We start from the raw sequence: 27,894 nt of genomic DNA, 5'->3' as shown, positions 1-27,894 counted from the left end.
TGCAAAAAGTGACCTAAACATCCAGAAATTACCGGTAGATTTTTGGAAAACTCCAAAATTTACTCTGAAACGAAATCGAGTTGTAACTTTCGATGAAAAATAATTTAAATTTCCTCCGTCTCCCTGATTCAACAGTACAAAAGCAATAATCCAGTTTTTTTAGTAACTGTCTTAAGATTTCATTTACGTAAACTTTTTATTAATAAAAATACCTAAGAAATAAGAAAACAGCAAGCGCTAACAAACACTCTTAAGAGAAGAAGCTTTGAAAAGCTTTTGTTATACCAAACGGAAATTCCGCCTTTCACATCATTAATTATTTAGCAAATCCTTTAATAAAAGAATAATGTAGATGTATATTTCAATTGATTTTGAACACCGATCAAACCCCGACATGAAAAACGTGGAAACTTCCATTTTATCGTACAAATTCAATCATCTTTTAAAGGTTTCCCCCATTGTAGCAGCCAAACACATCTGCCTGCCCTCACACTTTTCAGCCTCTTTTAACTGGTTTCAACACCAATGGTCCGATTTAAAAAAAAAAGCATTTATAAACTAATTCCGCGAGTTAAAAGAGCGTCTATTTTGCGCGATTTCACGCAACTTGAGGCCGGCCCTGTTTCATCAATTCTTCTCGTTCGTATATATAAATACTATAAGGGTTGTGTCTTATCACTTGTGTTGTGTCAAGTCCTCAATCAAGATGGTAAGTGAACACCAAAAACCAAGCACTAAGTTACTAATGAATCCGCATTTTAGTTAACTGATCAAATGATCTTTAAAGTTTTGTTAAAAGTTTCAAAAAATTGATTGTTGAGTGAGAGTTTAGTTTTGACTATACATAATTAATTCCTAATAAAGTTGGAAGCTAAAACAAAAAGATTAAGCTGAAAGCGACAAGAAAGTCAAACAAGCTAAATGTTATCCTAGCGCATAAATTATAACTGTGTTAGATTTCTTGGTATATCTATTTTATTTCTTCATTAAACGCGAAGGACGCAGTTATTGATGTGCTTCTAAATTTAAAATTCTAACTGAAAATGTCGCGTTGTCAGGAATAAATATATTTCTACTAGACAGTTATTGGGTTTAATGAGCAACAAATTATGCAGTTCTGAATTTCATTCTCATTTTTCAAAAGCTTTTATAACTAAATTGTAATTCAGCAGTTTCATCATCAATGGTGGGCACTGGATGGATTTTTTAAAGTTTAAAACTTTTTATTTTATTATCGTAACTTTAAAACATACGAAAACAAGAAAAAGCGTCTGACTAGCCAGTGGGTATAACAAAATAATATTTAGTGCACGGAAGTAAACGCATAAATAAAAGCGACTAAAGTAAAACGCAAACATTTTGACATCGGAAAAACCACAAGGTTTTAAAATTTAAAACAGAACGACAGTAAAACTGAAACAAAAAATATTGCCTAGAATTCAATTTCTTTTTCAAATTTGGATTGAGTTTCTTTTTGAAAACTCCATCTGGAAACTCTCATGCATGGTTCGATCATTTACTTATTAGCTGATTTTATCAATATTCCAATTAAAAACTTTGTTCATCAATTGCTTTTAAAATGGTTATTTTTATTAATAATTTTTCTTTGGAACATTGCATGGAATAACACGTGTTGTCCTCAAAAGGCAACATTCAATCGGCTTTTCGAAGCATCAAAGAAAGTTGGAAGCCCAGATAAATAACACTAATAAGGCCATCAAGAAATGAGTCACAAAGGTTTCGCGCTGACATCGCAAATATTAGAAAATCTGCAGCTTTTTTCCAACCTACTTTATAACAGAGAGCGTATCGCAAGCAATTTCAGCAGCAGGATTAACCCTATTAATTTATGAATTATCAATGACGACAAAAAAAACATAAATTATAATTAATATAAAAAGATAGGTCTTAAATAATGAGACAACCTTTGACATCGTATTACCGCAAACAATGGCTCTTGTTGTGTGAAATTGCATTATTGCGCAATGAAATGAATTACAGGCTTTCTTTGCGAAGGACGCAAAGCGTTTCATCCATATCGAGAGCAATTAGTACATTTCTTTGAAGTTATATTTTCAAAAAAAGAAAAAGTTTTGCCACTAAAAGCTTTCGGCTGTTAAAAGGCAGTTTCAATTAAAATAACACTTCTTCTGCATTCTTAATTAGGGCAGGTCTGTATAATATTCAACCTTGTTTGAGATTCGTCCACTTTGAAGGGCTAAAGTACGAACAAATGAAAATTTAGGAACAGTAACAACAAAATTTGTTGTCGATTCTAGACGGAAATATTATTTACGACTACAAATAATTCTTTTTGAAATTATTCGTTACTCACGCTTATTTGAACATGCAATACAGCAAACAAGAACAATGAGATTTTCGGGCTTTTAGGTCGTCGTGGAAAGGAATTTCTTTTTGATGTCTCGCAAACAACAGTGGCTTATATCTTAACAAATTATTTTCCACAACGGACTAGAAGCCCGAAAACCCCCTCACAAACTGTTGCGTTTTTGGGCTTTTAGATGGAAAATATGTTTTCCTAAAACGTCCTAAAAGCTAACAGATTTTATATGTAATTAAAAATGTGTTAGTTCCTTATTTTATTTTTTATTTTTTGTTTAATTGCAATTTTTTTAGTTTTAATGAGAAAGTTATAAAATATTATTGGTATATTAATAATATTTCTTTATTAACATTTTAATGCTGTTCATCACTTTCTCAATTTATCTGCAAGCTTGTCAATTGGGGTTTACTATCGCAATAAATTAATGAAATCCATCAATTGGATTGGTCGAATTGGGTAAAGCTAATTAAGCTAATTGGTGGCGACTTTATTATTGATTTAAGTTTCAACTTTAATTAATTAAATTATTTCCTGTTAACTATTTGGCCCTTTTTTCAAAACTACTACTTTTATCTGGAATCGGCTAAATTCCCTGAATTGAATCAAGAAGCTGACAATGTAATTGTTTTATTTCTTTTTATGGCTTCGAGTGGAAAAAAAGAAACACTTTGATGCAAATATTTTGAGAAAAGTTTGGGGCATATGAAAGTCAGTATAAAATATTACAATCAAATTAAATACTACTTACGAAATTGGTTATCTCGCCTGTATCGTGGCTAGATCGCCTGTATCGTAGCACTTGTTGCTTGTAATACTGGAGAATTTGCCAAGTTACCTGGACATAGAAAAAAAATAGCCATATAATAAACCATACCACCACCACCACATATAAATGTACGATTTTATTATCTAAAGTACTTTTAGATAGGAACTTTAAAACATGCCTTGAAGACAATTATTCCTAAACGTATCTTATCGAAAATAGTTTTTCAAAAATGTGATACAATGGTACTATTGTACTTTTGCATTTTCGAAATGTTGCCATCAAAGCTCTAAAATAAACTAATTCACTCAACCTGAGAAAAAGCGAAACTCTGCTAAACCCTAATGTATCTTACAATTAAATCAGATAGAAGAAACGTACAGAAAGCTAAAACAGAATATTAAAAAAAACAATAAAAATAAATATTAATATTACCAAACAATAATAATATAATAATCAAAACTAACAGTTTCAATTCAATTCAAAGCAACAAATATTATTCGTGTCGCATTCTTAAGGAACTGTTTTCGAGATCAGATCAGTCGGCGTGGGATGGGGCCGATGGGGAGAAAATGGGTGCATTTGGAAATAAACATAATCCTTTGTTATCAAACTGACATACTTAATTTTCTTCATATTAATACTATTTTAATTTGTCTTAATGTTCACTTTCCACTTAACATATACACTTTCAGTCAATTGTTTTTCCACTTTGGAATAATAAAATAAAGACTGGTATCAGTAATATACATTGTAAAAGGCTCGCATTTCACGACATGTCTTTAAATATAAATGAAAAATAGGGAAATATGGATTTTAAAAAAATGTTTAACAGACTAACAATCGGTATTTCTCGAATGCTATGCAACCAGGAAGGAAAGTTTTTCCTGATATCGCTGAAACTTGATTGAACATTATTGGCGAAAAGAGCAGTCAAACTGAAACATCCGATGTTGAAAATCAGTGAGTTTTTTTCGATAAAAATAGCAAATATCCATCGGCGTTTCCATAACTCTGACTTCCTCCATCAGTGAGAATGGCGCCGTTCAATCAAGACTCAATGGACTTGAAAATTACCCTCACTTATATAAACTGGGCTGCTTTTTTCATTTTCTTTTCTGTACCAATTACAGAAAATGTCCCGCGTCCTAATTGGTGTGGCGCGTATTTTCATTTCGTTTTATCATCGATAGTTTTAGCTGCTGGTCGCCACTTGATGACCATAAATTGTAGGTTTTAACATTGTGGTAACTATAGAATTTCAGATATTTTGATTGAACATTCGCTGAAGAACCAATCGAAAACGCAACTAAACCGAACTGATTCCACATTAGGAAAAATATTGTAGTTGGAATTGATATTTATGACTGATAATGATAGAGGACCGGTGGAACTTTAATAAATGTTCTTAATGTAATTGAACTTTCGAACAAAAAATTGTTCACAATCACACCGCAATGAGCGCAGTGGTAACTTTTTTCTTGATTGTTAATTAATAAAATTTAATATCTCAAGAAACCGTAGCAAGAGGGGTCAGTCTGCTGGGCGATTTAAAGTCGCTACTTATTACTTCAAATTGATCCCGTTCTTCTCATATTTCCTCTAGCAACACTATTGTCAATTATATTATGGAGCAACAAAAAAAAAGCCAGTTTGAATCAGTTCAATTCCCATTCAGAATATCAAATTAAAAAATGTGATCTGTGAAACAATCATGTGATGTTCGTGTCAGCACATTGTTGGTCTGCCAGATGGTCATACCATTCCATTGATAGGCTCGAATTACTAATTGCATGGTGGGAACTGTAGTTGTGATTCAATCGACAACAATTAATTTATTAGGTTTCGCTCATTTCCTTGGCATGTTACTCGATAGTGCACTCCAGGCAGCACTTGATCAAAGCATCGCAATATACAGGGTGTTTGGAAGGTAACTAGATGGGAGATTTACTACCACAGAACACAGTGCACATAAAAAGTTAACTGGAAGTATTTTTTCTATAGGATGTATTTCTGTGTTTCACATTCAAAGGTTTCAAAAAAGTTATAGTAAAATGAGCTGAACCGCTGTAAAGTATGTTTCAAGTATCACCGCATTTTATTAGTCAAAATTACAGACGAATTGCAAAATTTACAGAAAGCACTCCGACCGTTTTCAGAAACTTTCCATATCTGTCACACATTTGTTGTTTAATTTAGTTCCATCTAGTTTTTTATTTATTTCCTGTCGTTTCTATTCATATTGTTTTCGAATTTAAACTTTTCTCTTATAAGGAGCGCCAATTTTACTTTTTAACTTTCAGCTTTTATTAGGCAAACTACCGAAAAATTGTCTGTGTTTGTGTTTGACCATTTTCAAATACTCTTTCTCAATTCAATCTGTCATCGAATATTTTCATCTCATACGTTTTCTTTGAATTGTTCATTTCACAAAAAGTGACTTTTGTTAATTGCTAGTTTTTTTACTTATTTACTGTCGTTTTCTCTTTGCTTTTGTGTTTAAACTTTGCCATAAAATATCGATTATTTTCATTTTTACTTGCCAGATTTTGTTAGGCAAACCACCGACAAATTGCAACATTTCCAGAAAACAATCTATGTTTGACCCTATTCAAATCCTCTTCAAAATCTGCCATCGAATCAACTGCGCCATAGTAAAGAGCGATTTCTTTAGTTTGTAACTACCAGCTTTCGAGTTTTACTTAATACTGTTTTCTTTTCTTTGTTGGTACGAAAATTTTACTGAAAATCATATTGAAATTATCAATGTATTCAAAGTTGCGATGTAATCAATTATTTAAAAAATGCAAGTAAAGTGGACCAGTAGAATAACCAAACGACTCGCGTTATCCCTGAATTATTTTTTAATCCGGTCTTCAGTGATTAAGTGAAGATTTCGTTGCATTTAGACCAGTACCAAGTGCCTTATTGAGTAGCAGAGTATCGGTTGATTGTCGGTATCGAATTTTTACGCCAGCTTCTTACAAAAATACAATTAGAAGCAAAACGTTATTACAAAATATTAATATGCTAGAACAATCTGGTGTAAGTAGAGGGAAATTTAATGATTCTTCAGTATTTGCGACCGTAGCGGACGAAACAACGGATGTTGCTGCAAAAGCTCAGATGGTCAGCCAATTAAACGTTTTTGAAGATCCTGATTTATTCAAAGATGTGATGCAAAAACTTTGATAAAGTAATAAATTAACCTTACAAAAATTGAACAAACTTGTGACGGTGCAGCGGTAATAAGAGCGGCCACTAAATTATGGTTGTAGCTAAAACATACAGATTGCACAATATATTTGCAACCTTAAGCTTAGGTCAGAGCTGGTAGAATTGACGTCGAAAAAACCAAATTTTATCACATAGGCCCAAATCCAGTATTTAACAAATTCAAAATAATAAAAATCACGGTGACGTAGGTGTTCCTCGAAAAAGATCAGCCATATGTTGACCTTTTCCGACTTGCAAAACGATAAAAACTGTTATGGTGTAGTTTTTTTCTTAAAATTCCAATCCAGGTTTGGTGCTCAAGTTAGTACATCGAACTGCGTAATTATCTAAAAATTGCGTCCAATCGAAAGTGCCTATGTAGAAATCCAGAAATATCTAAAGGAAATTTCAAGAATGATTGACTAATACCAAGTACCGAGTTGATAAAAAGAATATTTGAACAATAAATATTTGTTTAGGATATAGGCCATAGGGAGATTAGAATGACTACAAACCAGCCGATTATATATTTCTCTAACATTGATTGTTGAAAATATTTAATTTCAAGAGAATAGAATTTTAATACAAAAAATGTCTCCATTTTCCATATGGTCTGTTTTGTGTGTTTACTTTATAGCGGTTTCAATGCAAATAACACTAAGACTTTTTCGTACAACTTACTGAGCTTGTGGTTTCAATATTTTTTTATTTTTTGCCATTATTATTAGCAGATTCTATGAATATCTTCCAAGGTTTACGTAAAACATTAATTATCCTTCTGTTTATCTTAGCGATGTAAACTTAATGCTACTCGATTTATCATAAGGTAATGTTTAATTAATAAATTGGATGTACTTCTTCTTCACTCTTTTTCATTTCTTCACTTCTTTCATTCATGCAAAATTAACTGTTATTTTCTTTGATATTTCATGTTTAGTTCTCACAGTTAATCAGTCAATTTTATCTGGACATTTGACTTAAATATTTGAGAGAGTTGAATTATCGAAAAACTGCGTTAAGATGAAAAGTTTTGCTTTTATACGACGTTTTATTGCTGCATTTGTTCGTAGCAAGATTTAGGTGAAAAGTAGCTTGAGAGTTAACTTTTTAGTTTAATGATGCCTTAGGCTTTGAACCAACTAAACTTCCATGAAAATAGGTATTGAAGTACCAACCAATGCTTCGACATTTCCAATTTCCAATTATCTACATTCCTTTTAAATAAGTTGAAATTTCTGCAATTGTAGTGAAGAATTTTTAAAAGAAACTTTACAAACTTGTAGAAAATTAAGTCAACAAAAACACCTAAACCAGGGCGGCTAAAAACGGCCGAAAAACTTCCTCACTGACCAATAAGAAATATTATATTAGATGGAAGTCGATACAGAACACTATTTAGCCATTGAGGTTCTCCGAAGAAGATGAACAACATCATGATGTGAATTCTAAGGAAAATTATGAATGAAACACTCTATGAAAGAAATGACGTCAGCATATAGCAAAACAATGTAAGTCGCGTGCGTGGCATTCATAGAACAATTTTCTCCAAGCCATCTCCATCGACCTTCCAACTTAACAGTCCGAGTAAATATTATCGTATGGTTTACGCACATTCTGGAGGAGTGGCACATTGGGCGAGAATCACAACAAGTTCAAGGTTTTGGATTAATTCAATTTGGCTATCAAATAAATATCACCGTTTTCAGCTCGATTGGACGACTGCAAATCCTTCAGTCCCCAATTAGCTGAAACTGAGCAGAGCTCAATTATATTCACTTCAACTCCTAATACACGGTAGAACAAACATTGCTATTCGAGGTCCACTTTTACTGTACTTTGCACTCACTAAAAGCCAGACAGACTAATTTTTTAACGTCAACTGAAAATAGTTTATTTAGCTGACAATCTCTTAACATTCGAGTTAAGAACTTTGCAGTAACATAAAAAAAATATGCGGATTTTTACATGTAATTTACACTTACATCACGTACAACCAGAATAGTAAAATGTTTTCAATGGTTGATTAAAACAATGAAAGATTATTTTAATTTTTTATTCAAATTGATTATGACCAATTTCAATATCATTCAACTGTTTTTCAATTGAAGTCAGCATGAATATTCCATAGCAAGATTTTCAGTTTATGGGTGCATTTTTTTAATGCTTTTGAATATGAAACTTTCATAAATTTGGTGCATAAATATTGTTTAAAAACCAAACACTATTAGCTTTTCAGAAACGTAATAGAATAAACTATATTTTCAAAAAAAAAATAATTAAAAAGTCCTCACCAGCCAAATGATTTTACTTTTTATAGCATTGCTACTATTTTTTTATCTGCCATATGTTTAAATCAGTTTTTACCGATCTGTTTAAAAATGAGAAAATATTATTGAGTTAACAAATGTACGTTTCTTATGTTTTAATGGCCAATAATCAAAATAAATATATAGAAATCATACATTTGGGAGCATACAAGCAAGAATGAAAACACTTTTACGCATCTTAAAATTGATGAAATTTTACACTTGCAAAAAAATATCTTAACATGCAGTAATTTCAAGCGTTTTTAAACTTTTTAGGTTTAGACGCGAATTATTAAGCCCCAATACGTGGAATGGTTATTTTTAACTTGTAAACAGGGATGAAGTAAGTTTTCTACTAAAAGTTGGAAATTTGCATATTTTATTTCATTTTGTACCTCTATTCCTCGCACACATAAAATTAAAAATTTGGAAACTTGCAGGCAAAGGTCTTAATGCTCCATGATGAAAAAATATAATGAAACTAAAAATTATAGTTCAACCGAACGTTTCATGATTCGCTCATTTTATTCGTCATCAATTGGTTCTAGAATTTCTCTTTAGACTTCTTTATAAGCCACCGTATAATGAAACTTACTAAACATCTAAAAATTGTGTACTTTGTGTAAGAAAATGATTCTGACGAGATTTAATTTTAAATAACCGAAATATAATCCAGGCAGAATGTCAGCTTTCCACAAGGAACCATTCAAATTAAAATAGGAAAGTTTATGTGCGAATTCATTGCCTTTTTGAGTTTTTAAGCAAACTCAAAAACAATCATACATTTCATGTCGGTGAAAAATTCAGGGTGAGAATTTGAGAACTTCCAATGGCTCTATATGACGAATAAAAAAATATAGACAAAATTCCTCAGGTCTGTTTCTATAAAACACAGGGGAAACCAAATGAATGTACCAGCCAAACTAGTCTGACCAGCCCTATAACGTTTGTTTGACTGACTTTGTACTTTGTCCGAATTTTTTTGGTACATTATTATATTTTTGAACCATAAATGTTGCTGTTAATTCTGCTAGAAATCCGCCTAATTATTAAATTACACACGACTGCACACATATTTTCATCATTATCCATTGCTGTTTTCTCATTGGCTAAGTAAAGACTTAAACTTGCGTTAATGTGGCAAGTGTTTGTTTTCTTGGCTTTCGAATGCGCCAAAACACTTGAGCAAATACGAACAGTTTTTATCACAAAATAAATTGAAAAGGGTCGGCCAATCAGCTGACCTCCTCCATAGAAAACCCGCGTCACAGATGTTGTCTTTTATTTGGAAACAAGTGTTTTGAAGAAAAGAACACTTTTACATTTGGCGACCTTTCACGAAGGTTAAAAAATATCTTGTGCAATTTGAGTCTCACTGAACCAACCACAACATGTCAGTTCTTCAGGACACGGTTGCAAAACTTTGGAACAGTCAAATGAAATTAAAGTAAAACGCAGCCAGAAAAACTGGAAATTTTTACGAAGAATCAACGTGGAAAATTCAGACTAGACTCGCTGCCTACCTTGGGCATGAGTCCAAAACGACATGTTACTTAAAGGTTACAATCTCAGCCGCAATTCCAATGAATCACAGTTGTAGTTTAGTTGAAAACCTGCCAAGATTAAATTTTCCCCATCCCAGACACTATTAATTAAATTAAATAGCCATCGTCTGGGACATTTCATGCTACTTCAAACGTATCCTGAACCTGTGCTACGCCCACAAACAGTTTAACTAATTTCGGTAAGAACGAAAGTTCCGATACGGATTAGAATCAATTTTACTCATTTTTATTTGCTTAACTTCTGAAAAGGACTTTTTGAAATAGCCGAATGGAAAATAAATGTTTTATGAAGCTTCACACTATCAAAACTGGGATATTTTGCAACATTCATTTCTAGTATATGTGGTTTGTGGTAAGCGCGAGTTTAAATCCAAATGTATCTGGGAGAATGGGAGCTTAATTACATTTTCGACATTATTATGCATTTAACAAGACATGATCAAAAATGGCAAGCTTTGGTGTTATCTTCATCAGAAGCCTCTAACTGAGATTCTGCAGCTGCAAATTGTAGACGAATTTTATTTTATAACATTTAAGTGAACACCTGGCAAACATCGCCTCTGAACGAATTTCGGTTTCAAACTCATCACCCCCAATTAAGCCCAAGATAATATTTATCTAAAGTCTTCAGAGACGAGTGGAGGAAGTAGAGAAAAGTGACCAGTGATTTAACGACCCACAGAATGAATTCTGGGAAAGTTATGCCCTTGTAATTACCCGAGACAACTCACGTACACCAGGCCTGTTGCTAAGCCATTCGGTTTAAAAAATCTCTTGAGCACTCCATCTGTAAAGAAATTTCAATGCGATAGAATGCAAAATGTCACGTAAACCTAATGGGAATTCACGATTTGCAGTGTTAATCGAGGTTAATTCATAAAATGCGCTTGCCAACTGGATGTTCCCTTAATTTGAAATTAGCGCAACAGTTGCATAGCAAAAATATTCGCCCATGATGACCTCAAAACTCCTAATTAAAATTGACTATAGCTTTAGCGAAAAATCAATTAAACGCTTATCCGAATGCAATTAAGGGGAATCATTCAGTGACATCTCAACTAGTGCAATTAAGAGGCACATTTTAATTTAACTGCATGATGCATTATTTCAGTATTAACGAGAAAGTGACCATCAATCCAGGCTGTCGCATTTGTTAAGCATAAAGTAATTGCTAAAACAGAAATTCAGTTTAATAGAGATATTGCTGGCAAGCGTTAATGAACACGTGATGGTTTCATACATTTTTTTATATCACTATATCCTTATCTTGACAACCGATTTAAAATGCTAATAACGGGGTAATGTGTATTGAGCTTATTAAAACGTCGTTCGAATTTCCATAGCCTATAATCAATATAATATGCTGGCAAAAGTTAAGCTTTGACTCAACTCTTACATGGACTGATTTTCCATAATAATAAGGATTCTGTATCGAAATTGCCACTTTGCACGTTGTACAAAGCGAATACTTTTTTAGCTATATTTAATTATTTAGATCAATCACCAAGTCATTCGCAATTTTTTTACTAGTCAACGCATTCATATTCAAGTCCTGCTTTACAGAATGGAATTAATTAAAGTTAAGTAATATTCAAGTTCAAGTTCAAGTATTCCTCTACATGCCTGATTCATAAAATTTATTTTCAATGTATTAGTAATGAAATGTTTCAAACAATCGTTTTTAAATGAGCAGTTTCTGATTAACACCGTGAACCTCAAAAATCTTAGAATATTTTTAAACCCTTTGTTATATCCGAATTCCGAATGTACGAATGCTAAAAATACTATTTGTGGACCATCAAGCGAACGAAAAGCATAATTTCGGCGAATACTGATAGGCATTCAGGTGGCCAGCTCAGAAACCTGACTTAGCACCTGTGAATTATTTGCAAAGGCGTAGTTTATAGATTGAACTAATTTGGACATTTTCCAATTTCCGCGACTGGAACTGAACACTTAATTTTACTCCCAAGAAGATCTCCAAAAGGGGGATAAAGCGCCAAGATTTTTTATCTAAAATTACAGTGAATGTTAATCATCCGCTATTTTTGCGAACAAATTGGACCCGGAAATTTGAGTGCCTCGTTACAGCAGATAGAGAGGTCGCCAATAATTATATAAATGCTCTATCTATCCATCTGGTAATTTAGCCACGTGCCGTTTAAACCAAACTGCATTAAATATCCCCAATTTACCATGGACGAAGAGCGTGCACGTAATTACAGGAAAATGTTGTTAAATTCCCAAAATAGAAAGCCAATATTTCAAAATATAAATTTAAAAAACACTTGTGATTGATACTTGAATCCATAACTTTATTTAATTAAGCTTCACATAGAAGCACATCGAAAATAAAATCTGATCTCACTAATTAATTTTTTTGCTGTGGCATTTAGCTTGGCAAAATTAGAAATTTGACTTTCACGCAGATTCACCCCTTAAAACAGTTTTGGAAAGTGTGGCTATCAACCAAACAAAACATGAGCAGATAAGAATTTATATTAGGTTCTTGTGTTAACTCATTTAATAAATAATTTTTTTTTTCAAACCTTTTTCAAACAGTTTGGCAATTAAATGTGAATTCATTTTCGTACAGTTCGAGGCTGTGAAACTTCAACTAAACCGCCACTTGGATTAACAAGAAATGTCCTTGCAATTGATTGCGGTAATAATTGTCTAATATTAATAATATTTTGAATATTGATAAAATTACCTCAAAAGCAGTAAGGCCTTAAAATTTTTTTGAATAAAGCGAAGACTAATGACATAAATTTCACATTTACATTTAAAAATATTTGCTTCAAATTGCCGTTTTAATTGAAGAAAAACACAAATAAATTTGAGCTCATTAACCATTCAAATAATTTTAAAACTTTCTTATTCGTTAATGGTCTACACTGACACCCGTCGTATAATTTGAGTGAGCGATTTGTTGCTCTGTCTATATAAACTTGCAAACAATCGACAGAACTTCAATTAAATAAGCATAAACAAATTAAATAAAACTAAGCAAAAAACATATTAAATAAATTGAATAAACGTTTGTTTTGTCGCGTGTTGTATCACCGTCAAACAACATCGCCTTGTATTTGATTTTGCTTTTGCCACTTTCTCTATTTTTGTATGTTAATGACTTAATGAATCAATTTATATTGTCATCACATAACGACTTTAATTAGATACTATTAGTGACACATTTGTTAACTATGTTTTATCAATTAATGTTAAAGGATATTAGTTTTACTATCCTTTAGCTACTTTTATATTTTATTTTATTCCTACGCTGGTTTCTCATTCCTTTTGTTTAATTTTAATGACTAAATAATAGCGAATGAAGTCTTTTCTTGACGACTGAGATGTTTAAGACTGAAACCACTCTGTCTTCCCTTTTACAGCCCTAAAGACGGTTTGAATATAGCCGAAACGTTGCCCCAAGTAAAATAGGTACTGTCTTATTTTCTACCACTATCTTGACCGATAACCCCAAGAATCTTAAAGCATCTTAGCAGTTATCAACACATATTAAAAAAAAATAAATTTTCAAAATCCCTAATTGAATAAAACTGTACTTTCAAGCGGGAATAAAGCGAAGTTTGAAAACGATTAGAAACGTTTGAACCGATTTTATGGCTTAAATAGATTTACTGGAAAAAGTCGGTAAGGACTAAATCTGGTAGACGAGGCGGCCGGTGGGAAAATTCCGTATTGCCGACAGTAGTTTCTTCTCTGGAGGTGTCGGCAGGAATGCCTTTAAAACCGGCTGATACCATTGGTGGATTTCGTACCGAATTAGATGACGCAATACGATCGACAATTTTCATTCATGCCGTTTAAAGAGCGGACCAGGCCGCTCGAGGACTCACTTTGCTAGTGACTACCGGCCTGGGCAAATCACTATCACTATCCCGGTGACCATTCCCGATTTTCATCCGTTTCACTGTCGACTAAATGTTTTTTCATTTTAATCATTCGTGTTCTTCGTTTATTGGTTCTTCATTCGCGCTCAAGTTCAAAACGGTTAATTGTTTCAACTGGAGTGTCACGTGACAAAAGTTTTGTTTTGACTTTTTTTTATTAATTTTCTTCAATTTCAACACGTTTCTCTATCGAGAAAAAATCTACTTGAGAACAACTGAATTTGTGTGCAGAAAATGGTAAGTAATAATTAGTTTCTCAATCAGTTTCTTTTACTTATAAGAAAAGAAAAGTGGTCTTAAAAGGACTTTTTCCAAAAGTACTCCTTAAGCTCCCTTTACATCCTTCCATAAAAAAAAACATTTTTCTAGAGCAACACGCTCATTCATTCATTTGCTCGCTGACATTTTTACACATCTTTTTTTCGGTTTTTCAACTTTGGTAATCATTTAACGGTGTTTCCCTTTTACCCGACATTAAAAAATACACTAAAACATTTTTTGGCAAAGGTTTATCAAAATCGGGCAAAAGAACACTTTTTACTTTCCGGTTCCAATTATAACTCAGTTATATCCAATATCAGATTGAATCATTTTCAAACGACCCCATTCACAGTTAAAACCGGAAAAGAATCAACAAAGGTGTTTCAGAGTGCCCAAAACCTTTTCCTTAACTGACTTAACGGACTTAAAGAGCACAATTTATTTTTTCCAATTCCAATGTGTTGCGTAATCTTGAGCCAAGCCAAAAGGAGTGCCCCAAAATTGCCCAACTAAAAAAGAATTTTTAAGAAAAGTTTTTTAAATTTGCATTAGAATAACTAGACTTTTCCAAGACAACGTCTGATTATCCATCAATTGGAAAAAGTGAACGAATAAATATGTGTCACTTTTAAACCGAACTTTAAATTGCCAAACCAGAAATTATTTGAATAACGGTTCATTTTCGATCATCTCAAACAAAATGAACATTTCGCAAATTTATGCCAGGAAATCGTATTAAAATCGTTTTTGGGGTATTAATTATCAACTAATTAACATATATGGTGCTTTTTCGATCAATACTTCTAAGAAAATTACAAATTAATATTATTTCAAAACCATGACTATAAAATCAGATCGTCAACTTATGTTAAATTATTTGAAATTCATTTTCATATACCCATTTGTGAATGATTTATGTTCATATTATTTCAAACTGAAAACTGTCGCGTAAGTTCCAAAGCATTTTCAGCAGCAATCTTTGCTTGAGCAAAAGTTGGCCCGTTGAGCAAAAGTTGGCTCTGCATATCTCGTAAAAAAAATACCCTAAAACTGTATTAGAATTTCTTGACAATACAGCAAAAATTGAATTTTTGACCGCAAAAGAATTACTAGTAAATGCGGATGTTGAGCGAAGATTCTTCAATTCATGCAAATTACTGTCGGACTTACAACAGCAATCATGAAAAGCCGTGCAACAATGTATGAAAGCGTTTAATGGGATCTTCCAGTTGAAAATGGTCGTTTTTCATTCGAGTCGTGAATTATAATACGAAAATAATTAAGATAACTGGGAGATTATCGGATCAACCAAAGCAGGTAGAAAGTGGACTGAATACACTGAAAAAAGCCCAATTTAGTAGAGATTTTGTATAAGGATTTAATCCGGACAACCACTCACATGGTTAAATCAGAACAAGTATTCTATTTCTGTGAGGAACAATAGCGTCGGTACGATCCAGATTAAACCACGCTGGAGTTTCCAAGGCGGATCAAAGGTTTAAATTAGTCATGGATCGAAATAGTTGGTCCAACTTGCGCGGACCTGTTGTGCAAGTATTTATCAAGCAGACACTTTAAATTGCGTGAAAGATAGAATTAGAAGAAAGATAAGATTAACATTGAGAACGCATCACGAGACCAAGTTATTTTTGCACCGAATGGCGTGATGTTGTTGAAAAATGTATCTAAAAGAGCTTAGAAATTCCAGTGCCAAATTCGAATGCATCTTCATCATGATCGAGCAGAACTCCAACCGCAAAATGTTAATACCTTTTCACGCTTCAATCATCCTTTAATTGCGCATCCGCTTCTTCGGACGCAACAAAGAATCGCCTTTCAGATGCAACAAAGTAGTTATCTGCATATCTCGCTTGTACATTTAAACCAGCTGTATATTTAAATCAAAAAATGCGAAAGTGCGCCCGCTCGAACGCTTTGCAGACCGCAACGTTGAATCAACAGAACCATTTTTTCTCCGCTTTTATCAGCCATCCAAACGGAAAGGAAATCAGAAAAATCAGGTGAAAACCGCAATTGTTTTACCAGGTATTTAAATTGGCTGAAATATTTCAGTATCATCCTGGATCGTGATGAGCAATTTATTAGGCAGGTCACCTTCATGGCAATTGGCGACGATCGCGCTTTGATGGTACCACTCAGTCTGGCGCGTTCTTTACCTTCACGCTCGCATTTTCCATGTGCGTTCATATGAAAGAAAATCGTAAAAAATTATAATTATTCTAAAAGTTCCAGTGCTAATTTTCAGTTAAAAAAATGAGTTACTCTAACAATACACGTTTGCGAACAGAACGTTAAGAACCACAGTTGTTGTTATTTAAATTTAACATAACATTTCTATGTAAACTCATACAAAGCTAACGTTGGTTTAAGACCGAAACAGGAAATTTTCCTCACATATGTGGAAAATTAATAAGAGTAGAGTTTCAAACACTTAATTTATCAAGAAAGCCAATGGCCTTTTTGTTTTACTCTCTTTACTTTTTCTACCTTTTTACTTTATTTCCCCTATACATTGTCTATTTATTTATTCAATGTTAATTTAAAGTCCACTTTTTTAGACACTTATTTCGAATTCCTTATTATTTATTTTTTAAACCGTTTCGGTGTTTTCCTTTTTCTGTGTGTCTACATTTCGTCAGTGCCATTTTTGAGTCCGAGTCATATATTTACTATTTGCAATTTGACAAAAAACACTTAAACAAATTACTTGTTTGGTGCAACTCAGTCTGACGCGTTCTTTACCTTTACGCTCGCATTTTCCATGTGCGTTCATATGAAAGGAAATCGTAAAAAATTATAATTATTCTAAAAGTTCCAGTGCTAATTTTCAGTTAAAAAAAATGAGTTACTCTAACAATACACGTTTGCGAACAGAACGTTGAGAACCACAGTTGTTATTTAAATTTAACATAACATTTCTATGTAAACTCATACAAAGCTAACGTTGGTTTGACACCGAAACAGGAAATTTTCCTCACATATGTGGAAAATTAATAAGAGTAGAGTTTCAAACACTTAATTTATCAAGAGMGCCAATKGCMTTTTTTGTTTTMCTYTYTTTACTTTTTCTACCTTTTTACTTTCTTTCCCCTATACATTGTCTATTTATTTATTCAATGTTAATTTAAAGTCCACTTTTTTAGTCACTGATTTCGAATTCCTTATTATTTATTTTTTAAACCGTTTCGGTGTTTTTGTTTTTCTGTGTGTCTACATTTCGTCAGTGCCATTTTTGGGTCCGAGTCATATATTTGCTATTTGCAATTTGACAAGAAATATTTAAACAAATTGTTTGGTGCGAAATTTAGGAAATTTAACAGATCTTCACATTATCGTTCTTTTGAAGCATTTAAAAAATTTGTCATTTCTATTTAACGATTAATAATTACAAACAAAGTGTCCGCAAGGGTATTCGACATATTTGGTAGAAATGTTTTTTTTTTTAAGAACAATTTCGTTTATTTCTCCGGACTTCTTTCTCGCCGGTTCACAGACGGTATAAGTTTGGTTCAAAGTCCTCACATATTTTCCATCGATATTTGAAGAAATTTTGAATATTCTAAGACATCTGGCCACAAAACCCCTTAACTTATTCTAAGTTCCCATCTGATTAGAACGGCTGAAACGGAACCTATCGGTAATTGAAAAACCCAATAAATCTCCATCGAGTACCCGGGCACAATCGAGAAAATGCATAATTGAAGGCTGCACCATGGTTCTAATCGACTTAATGAGAAAAACCAATACTGTACCGTGCACAAACCCAATTAGAGTGGCTATTAAAGAGCCATTGGTCCCCGTCATTGGTACCACACGCTCTCTGGCTGTTGCCATGGGCAACAGGCCTCCACGACCGCTGCATTTGGTACTATGCGACCGTCAATTGTTTCTAGGTTACCCATCGGTATCTAATTTTTTTTTCACTTTTCCAGACCGTGTATTTAAGTTATCTTTAATCTCCGAAGATGCGCAGTTTTATTCTACTACAAAAATCCAAGAAGCAACCGGACATTGTCCGTCCATGAACTTACTTGACTTTACCAATGCTCCAAATTATATGTAATTCTAAGAAATCCATATATGATTTGCATTTTTATTAAATAAGCCAGCTTACGATTTTTATTGCCTGTTATTAATCGGCCATTAGCTTTTGTCAGACGCGATTAATGAAGACTTAAATTATTGAATTTTTAATTACCTAGTAACATATAGTTTTTTGGTCTAGTTGCGCATTCATTTCCTACATTATTTGCGAATTGATGGAGCTAAATATTAAGCAATCAAACCTGCTGAGTGAGTCTGACTGTTGACTTTAAACGGTTTAATAATTAGACAAATATACCTGTATAAGCAAAGTCTACAATGATACGTACTTAACCATACCATGACCTAGGTGCGAAAATCAGCAGGGTTAATCTTCCAACAATCTACACGGTGTCTCATGATTAATAAATACTCGACAAAATAATAGTATCGTCTGAAAGTACTTTGTTCGATAAATATCCATATCCTCCACGCTCTGACTTAGTTGAAAACTCAGCTAACTTTAATAATTATTATCAATAACGAATGATGAATTGCATAAGATTTAATCTCTCGGTGATTGAAACGCAAGTAATCGATAAGTGCATAAAAAAGTAAATCAGTTTAACTAACATACGTAAGACCTTATCAGCGGCCTTCATATTGAACAATTAGTGATCATTGCGGTATCTTACCAAAATATGCGATAAACTTATTCGTGGTTTGACCCTAATAACGATTGACGTCAAGGCGCAGTCATCCAACTCCAATACTATCTTAAATAATTATTTATCTAATAATAAGTACTCAAACACACAATCGCTTTAGACTGATAAAATTCACGCATCACGTACATATGTTTCAATCGAACGTTTTACCTAACTAAGACGTTAAAACGTTCACATTAAAAATCGCTTTTAATCATCACTGTAATCAACAGCAATTTCCGTCATTATTCACCAACTAGTGTGGCATCTATTGTTTTACTAACTTGCTTGTATCACTGACGTCAATGATTCGTTATCCCGGCCATCGACATTTTGTCTCTTCAAAACAAAAACATCGCACCACAAAAATAACAAATAGTAAAGCCGTAGTAAATTTTCGGAACGCTTGAAAGAAATAGGAACAATTGGAAATTTCCGGTCTTGTCAGTAATTTAACTAGGTTTACTAGGTTTAACTAGGATTGTGTGGTGTTGTGTTAAAATCTTCTTAAAACCGTCTTCAAGCGGCTGTATTAAAAAAAACTGTTTTTAAACAATCATTAATTCCACCAGATGATTAACCAAAACTTTACTTTGCTTTCCTTTTACTCTTCCGTTTCCGAGTTGCGAGTTTTTCGTTGTTTTGTTTTGTCTCATACTGTAACTTTTACTGTATTATGATAATTTATTAATTAACTAAGGCCACAGTATTTCACTGTTTGCCTTAAACAAAATAAACTGTTTTCAGTTCTACTGTAATTAATCGATAGTTAACAAAATCACTGACTTAAAATGTTTATCTCCTTTACTTTTTTGAATAATTTTCTTTTACTTTATTGATTCCAGAAAAACTTTGATTTATGTCATTCAGTATTGCCTTATATTTATATGTTTTCTTCTTGCTTATAATAATATAAATATATAAGTCAAATAAAAAAATAGAAGCACAAATAGCGTCTGAAAAGCTCATAATCTACTGACAAAAACAGAAAAGAGCTTGCTTTGAAAAGCTTAAATAAATATAAATATAACTGAAGTAAATAGACAAGACAGAAAAACACTGAAGAACGACAATATGCATTCAACGTTTCTCTACTTTGGATAAATTCGATTCGATTTGATGGAATAAAATTAAAAGTTCGTTTTCGGTCGAAAAAGGGAGTTTTGTAATAATGTGAAATTATTTTAAGGGTCTTTAGAAGTTACTTTTTTAAGAAGCAAGCTCTATGCAAATAAGCGATTTTCCACAAACTGAGCAAAATTGCTAAAATACTTTGTTATGATCATGATAAGACGCTTTTGTTTCTGATGGCAACCAAGAATATTATTTTAGGCAAAACGAAAAATTACTGAAGAAAGACAAAGAGCTTGTTTAGAATATTGTTGTTTAAGTCAACTGTTATGATGTGATTTGAGCTTGCTTTGCGGAAACAAACAATCTTCAAATGTTGAGCATAAACCAGACCAAATTGGTCAAAATATCTCACCAGCATTCATAAAGAACTAATTTGTAGTTAAAACAAAGCAAAAAAGTGTCAACACTTATTAGACGCCGCTGTTTTTTTTCTGTCATTACTGTTAAAAATACTGGAAAAAATACAAAAGTAAAGAACGAATTTTTTTAGAAGAAATGCGGTGTTAATGGGCTTAATTCCTGCAAAGTAATTGAAAAATATTAAACAAATAGGTAAGACGAAAAATCACTAAAGAAAGACAACATGCATAAGTTTTTCCCACTTTAGTAAATATACTTCGATTCGATTCGATGGGACAAAATAAGCAAACTTTCCTTTTCGTCGACGCAACATTTTTATTATACTGAGTGTTTTATAATGAGCGAGATTATTTTAAAGGCGTGTTTAGAAAAATATTGTTTGTCTTTTTTAGGTCTTTCTTGGAAACTGTTATGATTTGGGCTTCCTTTATTGCAAGAGTGAAGAACATTTTTAAGCGAAATTTTAAGGGGTTTGATTACTGCTGGAATTTGCTATCGTTAACAGAACTTCTGGATTATTGAAAACCAGGAAAAGATATATTTAAACGATTTAAAAAAATTAAAGCAAAATAATGTTTTGGGTAGTTTTCAAGATCGAGCCCAAATTACAAGTTTTATTCGAAAGACTCCCTCCAAAAAATTGCTCATACAAAATAGATGAAAAAGCATGATTAGAAGCTCAAAAATTCCACTGACTAAACTAAAAGCGCCTAAGGCAAACCTCAATAGAAATAAGTAAAAACCTTCTAAAACTCCAAACTAAGTAAACTCACGCGATCACTAATGCTTCCAAAGTATGACCAAAAGTAACCATTGTTTAAACGTTTAGATAAAAATAAAAATAAATTCGATATATAAAAGAATATATAATCCAGAAAATCAGACAGAAAATAAAAATAAGGAATTTTGAGGGCTATAAAATTTGCCGTTTCCTAAAACAGTTGCTTGGCGAAAAGATCAAATGAATGAATGCTAAAGTCCCAAAAATTACCTGCGTAGATATATATTTATATTTAACTAGTTTCGTTTTCAACTTCGAAGAATCGTCACCTCCAACGCGTTTACAACACGCTGTAAACCCACTCAATGGAAATAAGTCGTAGTATTCTGGATAAATTTGCCGCCTTACTACTACATGCTGCCTAGTTGATAAAATGCCAGAGATAAGCGGAAGTTAATAACATTTATGAATGAAAATCACGCCATCGTCGTTTGCCTCTGACATGGTTCACTGGCACGAGGAAACAACATTTTTTTCCGATTCATGGGATTTTTACAATACGTGAAACCATAAATAAAATCCTTGAAAATTAATCACTTCTAAATCAACATAAGCTCCAAAAGAATTAGGTTTATTAAGATTGTTAACACTTCACATGCTTCACTAATCTTGATGTGATTTGAATTAACTAATGCGCCATTAGCATTATCTCCTCTTTAATTGCTCCATGTATCACTGTGATTTCCAGCATCTTGGCAGCCTGATTAAGCACAATCAATCCCCGGCTAATCGCCCTGTTCATTTTATTAATAATGTAAGTACGATAATCGGCATTTATCGGGCGATTCATTCATTCTGTCGTACCCTAAGGTTATCGGAAGGAGTAAAAAAATATCGGAATTAACAAGAGGATGTTTGAAATTGACTACTAAATCTGTATGAATTGATTATAAAATGTTTTTTTTGTTTGTTTCAGGTGAAATTATCAGTATTACTTACAACGCTCTGCCTCCAACTTGCTTACAGCAGGCGATTAATTGATGATATTGACAACGATGTCAACGTACTACAAAATGGTAAGATTATAAGTACCAAATAAGTAATTAATTAATTTTTTGAATATGCCATCTTCTGTTTGGCCAACCAAGTTCTCAATTTTTAAAGCTTAACATCAGCACTTGCCGTATTTTTTAAGTAGCCAACAACTTACTTTTATTCTCTTTTGTGCTCAAATACTAGATTTCATAATTTTGTCCTCCCATTTTTGACTAATATTGCATATTATCTTATTCTTTCACTTGCCGTTCCTCACAGTTCTCCAATTTTTCCTCAAGGCCATCCAATCTGGCATTTGTGTGGGAATGTTTTCGTTATGCTTTATATTGTTACTTATAGCGACTTTCTTAATTTTTTTTTTAATTTCTTAATTAAATAGAAAAAATTATCTTTGTTCTTAAATGGTCTTGTATTTTTTTAATACACGTTTCTTTCATTGTTTGCACGGTACTTTGGGTACTTGTAATTGTTAATCTCTCGATTTCCATTTTTCTATAATCTTTAACAAGTAATAGTATTCCTTTATTCATTGATAACTTTATGCTATAACTTCATTGGGTTTTGAAATACTTCATTTTGCCTTATAAGTTGTCTTCTCCAACAGGATACTTTCCTTCCTTTACCAGTCGAATTAGAACCCCAAGCCCTTTCGCCTACACTTTATGGCCATTTTTCCCAATATTTCGTTGGTTATTTAACAATAATCAATTTATAAATTTGACTTCTTTCTGAATATCTTTCGTTTCCTTTTCAATTGTCGCGTTATCCGACTTTGCTTCTCTTTAGACTATTACCCGTTCTTTAAGAAATACAGTTGAGCTTCGTCTTCATTCTTCGATAATCTGATTTTTTCGTCTTTAAAAATTCATCTAACTTTTGGCGCCTCAAGCGAAAAAAATTGGCTCCGTTTCTAGCTGGTTGCTCATCAGCCAGTCCGGGGTCACCAATGTTTAGTCTCTTTCTCAGTATAAATTGGATTATTTTCCTTCGTTCGTTTTTTAATTAACAAATTATATTCAACAATAAATAACTGTTAAATAAAGCAACAAAGTAGTGTTGCAAGTAACACATGTTGAAGTACTGCGCATTAAGGAAATTGCATCCACAGATTGGGTTTTAAATGACTAAGAGATAAGCGGCTCTTTCCAGCTAATTGAAATCAATGCTCCCAAAGGTTCCAAATATAATGATCTTGAGAGTGAAATTTCCTCTTAAGTATTATCAGGCTGTTTGAACAGCACAATCCCTCTCCAAAAAAAAATGTACTTAGCATTGGTTTGGATAAGATAACAATTTTTTGCGCGATATCGCAAGATAACTCTTCGCAAAAGTCTTTCATTATCTCGAGTAGTCGAGTAGCGTGGATGGCCGATTTCACCATGTATCGGCCATGGCTAGTGGCGTTAATAATAATTCTGGCAAATTTGGCAATTGTGCTCTTATGGATGTCCATCTTTGCAGGAAACTTAGGGACTTACGAGTACAAATCCTCGGACTACGTTAAGATAACTCAACCACCCCTACCAGTCGTTCAAAAGGAAGTGGGTGCACATGTGGAATTACATTGCGAAGCTATGGGCTCTCCACCACCTACCATCCAATGGTACAAGGGACCCATGAGAGTCACCGAGGTAAGTTTTATCTAATTAGTTTAGAAAAATTAACAGTTAATTAATAAATAACAAAGAAACTCAACATTTGAAGATGTTTTCCTTGAATTGGTTCCATCTACTTGACTTCACGTGTAGATAAAATTGAAGCTTTTTATCCGTATTGCTGTGAGCGCATTACACTTAGAACAACATCAAATTAGTACTTAACTCTCCTAAGTTTGAAGCAAATTTATACCATCTCTTCACTCGAACTGAACTGAACTGAAGTACTATTAACTCGAACAGTTTGAACAACCACTCAACGCTAATTCAAGCGTCTTTCTTGACACTGAATCCGCATCTCAAGGTACCTTGAGAGTTATAATACCCTCACAGGGAGAGGTGAACTTATGAAGAGTCAGATACATAATCCTAAGTTTGGTCTTCCGGTGTTATACAGTTTGGTTTGGATATAAAGGCAAATAAATTCCAGACTATCGTTATAAGGAAATCACGTAAAACGGATTAAATTTGCAAAAAAAATACGAAAACCGGTGTTCCATATTCTCGTTTAGTTGATAGATAATATTGGTGCCGCCTTTTGGCCTTAGTCTCTACATACAAAATTGTCTACATACAAAAAAATATATTAAAAGTTCGTTTTCTGTCAACTCAATTTTCTTCCTATACAGAGTGTTTTGTAGTGAAGTGAAATTATTTCAAGGGCGTTTAGATGGTAATTTTTAGAGGGTCTTTCTAATCCACTTTTAATCTGGAGTTTCTCTCTGTAAATACGCGATTTCTACAAACTGAGAAAAAGTGTTAACATACTTTATATTAAACCACCGTGAAAAACACATATCAGAAGCAGAAGCTGAAAGAAGAATATTATTTTTTCCAAGAATCCGATACGAGTGATAAACTTTTTTTTATCTTAAACGAATATGGTTTTAAAGGGGCAATTTTTTTGCAAATGCAACTTTTCCCTACTTTGGTTAAAAATAATTTAATTCAATACGATCGGAAAAAATCATTAAACTTTCCTTTTCTGCAATATCAATTTTACAACATTTATTTTGAAAGAAGCTAAATTGCACGAAAATTTAAGTTACCAAAGTGGTTTGAAATAAAACCAAAACGATGCAAATTTGAAACTAAACAAAAATGTAAAGTTTTTAAATAATTTAACATGGACAGAATTCTCGCTTGACAAGTTTTGGCTTAAAAGACTTTTACTCCTGAATGCCCAGTTGTTTCATTTTGATAAAAACACACCTTACGATAAAAAGGAGGATTTATGAACAGCATAAATGCATTGTTGTTATGGGCAAAAAATCTAATAGAGATATTAACTTGTGCATCTCCCAACTAACTATTTGGTCCATCAGATTTGAAATTCAACAGAGACAAAATAAAACCTTTGATTTGTAAGGAGAGAAGAATAATCACTCTAAACCAGTTAGTTGCGTGTTATTATACAGGGCGATTGAAAATAAGTAGGTAGTTGAAGAGCACGGAAAAAATAATTAATTAATAATGCAAGAAACAGCAAACTTTATTGTACAAAAAAGAGTGCAACATAGTAAAATTACATTTTGCTCAGAAAAAAGTCGATTTAACGGAAGATCAAAAGCTGGCAATAAAAATAATGATGATAAATTCTTCAAACTACAAAAGAAACAATTGAAGTACACGAACAAAAAACCACAACAAAAATTCCATGGTGTTCTTGAATGTCTTGAACACAAAGTGTCTTTTGAGCCTAAACAAGCTGGACTAAAGCCACTTCAACAAAAAATCCAATGCCGGATTAACAAACAAACAATTCAGTTTGTGATTTTTTTAAATTTTCAATTTGTCCTCTTTCAGAACGAGAGCTTTGAAGACAACAACGAAATCACTGATCACACCCCAGGCATAGCAAAAGTTGCATCTCGCCTCGTGATCAACTATGTCTTGCCTCGGCATCAGGGCAACTATTTCTGCGTAGCTGCTGCCGGTTCTGAAGTCGTACGCAAAATGACTGAACTGGTGGTACCGAACGCGATTGGACGCGAAATGAATTTCACTCAGCTGGTTTTCCGAAAAATCGTTGGCGCTCATCACCATCCCAGAGTTACCTTCTGGGCACCCGCCTACATGGATGTTATGCGTACGTAGTTTACCACCCTAAAGTTTCATTTGAAAAATTAGCATTGTTTGTTCATTTTCAGGGTCTGATGTGATTCTCCCTTGCAAGTCTGTAGGCAACCCCAAGCCCGTTTTGACATGGTTCCGCCCCAATGGCAAAGAAGTAACCAACGATGATAAATTCGAAGTGATGCAAGATGGCGAGCTGAGCATCCGATCAATATCATGGGATGATATGGGGGTGTATACATGCATCGTGATGAATTCTGTAGGCAAAGACTCCGTCGAAACCTTCCTATACCCAATGCAGGTAGATGTTCAGATAGTGGACATGGTATGGAAGACTAACCAGATTTAATTTGTTGCAGGAATCGAAATAACGCCAACAGCGTCAATTTCCCAAAAAACTCTAGTCACTCCATTCCAAGAGAATCTTGGCAACTCTTACTATTAATGTAAAGTAGTATTTTAAAATTCATATAGGTATTAATAGGTTATTAAATTATGTACTTATTTATAATAATTTAAATTAATTTACCACTAATAAATAATAAGAGTAAATATACATGTAATTTAAACTTCCTTGCTGTTTCATTTATATTCCCAACATTTCACTCAAACTATCGTCTTGAACTAAAAAACGCCATTTCTTTGCAACTCAGTCTTCTTCACAAAAAAACTCGTCAAATATTGGTAAATTGAATTAATTTCATTTTCAGCAATATCAGTGCATAATTAGTTAATGTCCTAATGTTAATTCAATCGTTGTCCAATGTATTGTCCTGTATTAGTGTGTTAAGTTTTCGCTTTGGGGAATCTAGAGATTTCAAAACATTCCAATATTTAAAGTCTAGTGACTTTCTTTAATTGTAATATAGCTGTATTCAAACAGAGAATATCAGAACATAAAAAATATTCAATAAAGACCGCATTAGTTGAACATCAAAAATTAAATAACCATAAGTTTGACTTTAATTATGTTACAACTCTAGACCATCAACCACAGTTATCAAAAAGTCTATTAAGCGAACCAACTTTCACCAAAATTAATAACTCTGTGACTTTTAGAAGAGACACTGAAAATTTAAACGAAGCCTACAACATTTAACTAAAAACTAAAAAATAATTACATGACATACTAATAACAGAAAAATCAGTCAGTTAATTTCCTTATCGATGGTTCACTTTCTAAAAATGCGATTCAGTTCTCTCTGGAATGATGTAAAAATTAGCGTTCTTCCTCATTTTGCTTTGCAAAATCTGATATCAGTTTTACTTGTCGATACTGTGAATCAAATAATACCTTATAAGAAAGTGTTGATCAATGTGCATCATCATTTTACTGATTGAGATCATTTTTCTGATGCTACTGCAAAAGCCCCGCACAGCAAGAACTTGATGATGATGAGGAGAAATCTATTCTTAACATAATCGAAAATAGTCCTATTATCCAAGCGCCCGAAGAATATCTAATCGTGTTCACATTAGTCGAATGAATGAGTGCAGAACCTTTCCCAATTTTGGTTTCACCCATTTCACAATCTGTTTAAAATTTCCAACTGTATAAGCTCGACAGCAGGCTCATAGAGCGACAGTTTTCTGGGTCAAAACTACTTGAATTTCCTCACTCACGTTGTTACGACTGAGTCGACTTCTCAATTCTCTATCCGACGATGCCAAAATGAATTCTGTGGCTCAAATGGTTCTTGAGAAACTTCGAATAAAGGCCATTTAGTTATCTCTGGAATGATGTAAAAACGAGCGTTCTTGCTCATTTT

General features: G+C 33.0%; 2 protein-coding genes across 6 annotated transcripts in view; one reads left to right on the top strand and one right to left on the bottom strand.

Moving 5' to 3' along the window:
* The window catches only part of LOC109537157, a 55,124-nt gene that overhangs the window by 24,954 nt on the left and 2,276 nt on the right, over positions 1-27,894 (bottom strand). For all 3 annotated transcript variants that reach the window (XM_048666051.1, XM_048666053.1, XM_048666052.1), the window contains exon 2: positions 3,093-3,179. The gene's annotated coding sequence lies outside the window, so the exon portion shown is untranslated. The remainder of the gene's footprint in view (positions 1-3,092; positions 3,180-27,894) is intronic.
* Positions 639-26,698, top strand: LOC109537137 (neural/ectodermal development factor IMP-L2). Of its 3 annotated transcripts, none has more exons than XM_019903738.2 (6): positions 639-709; positions 22,315-22,414; positions 23,856-24,025; positions 25,856-26,138; positions 26,200-26,426; positions 26,485-26,698. In XM_019903738.2, the coding sequence occupies exons 1-6, from the start codon at positions 707-709 to the stop codon at positions 26,494-26,496; spliced, it is 795 nt and encodes a 264-aa protein (XP_019759297.1). In that variant the 5' UTR covers positions 639-706; the 3' UTR covers positions 26,497-26,698. The 3 variants fall into 3 exon arrangements, with proteins under 3 accessions (XP_019759297.1, XP_019759296.1, XP_048522023.1); XM_019903737.1 differs by lacking the exon at positions 639-709 and adding an exon at positions 13,959-14,348; XM_048666066.1 differs by lacking the exon at positions 639-709 and adding an exon at positions 22,051-22,152.

Source organism: Dendroctonus ponderosae, unplaced genomic scaffold (assembly GCF_020466585.1).
Source record: "Dendroctonus ponderosae isolate FM_Combo_2020 unplaced genomic scaffold, Dpon_F_20191213v2 Dpon_F_20191213_4, whole genome shotgun sequence".
Lineage (NCBI taxonomy): Eukaryota > Metazoa > Arthropoda > Insecta > Coleoptera > Curculionidae > Dendroctonus > Dendroctonus ponderosae.
The sequence above is the reverse complement of the archived record's forward strand: the minus strand, read 5'-3'. Positions and strand labels throughout refer to the sequence as shown.

What these genes read in the sequence shown, in the direction of transcription:
- LOC109537137 (XM_048666066.1), top strand. Translation starts at nt 22,066, where the DNA reads ATGTATCACTGTGATTTCCAGCATCTTGGCAGCCTGATTAAGCACAAT. An exon ending in CTGTTCATTTTATTAATAAT is followed by an intron (nt 22,153 to 22,314) that starts GTAAGTACGATA and finishes TGTTTGTTTCAG; the next exon opens with GTGAAATTATCAGTATTACT. An exon ending in GACCCATGAGAGTCACCGAG is followed by an intron (nt 24,026 to 25,855) that starts GTAAGTTTTATC and finishes GTCCTCTTTCAG; the next exon opens with AACGAGAGCTTTGAAGACAA.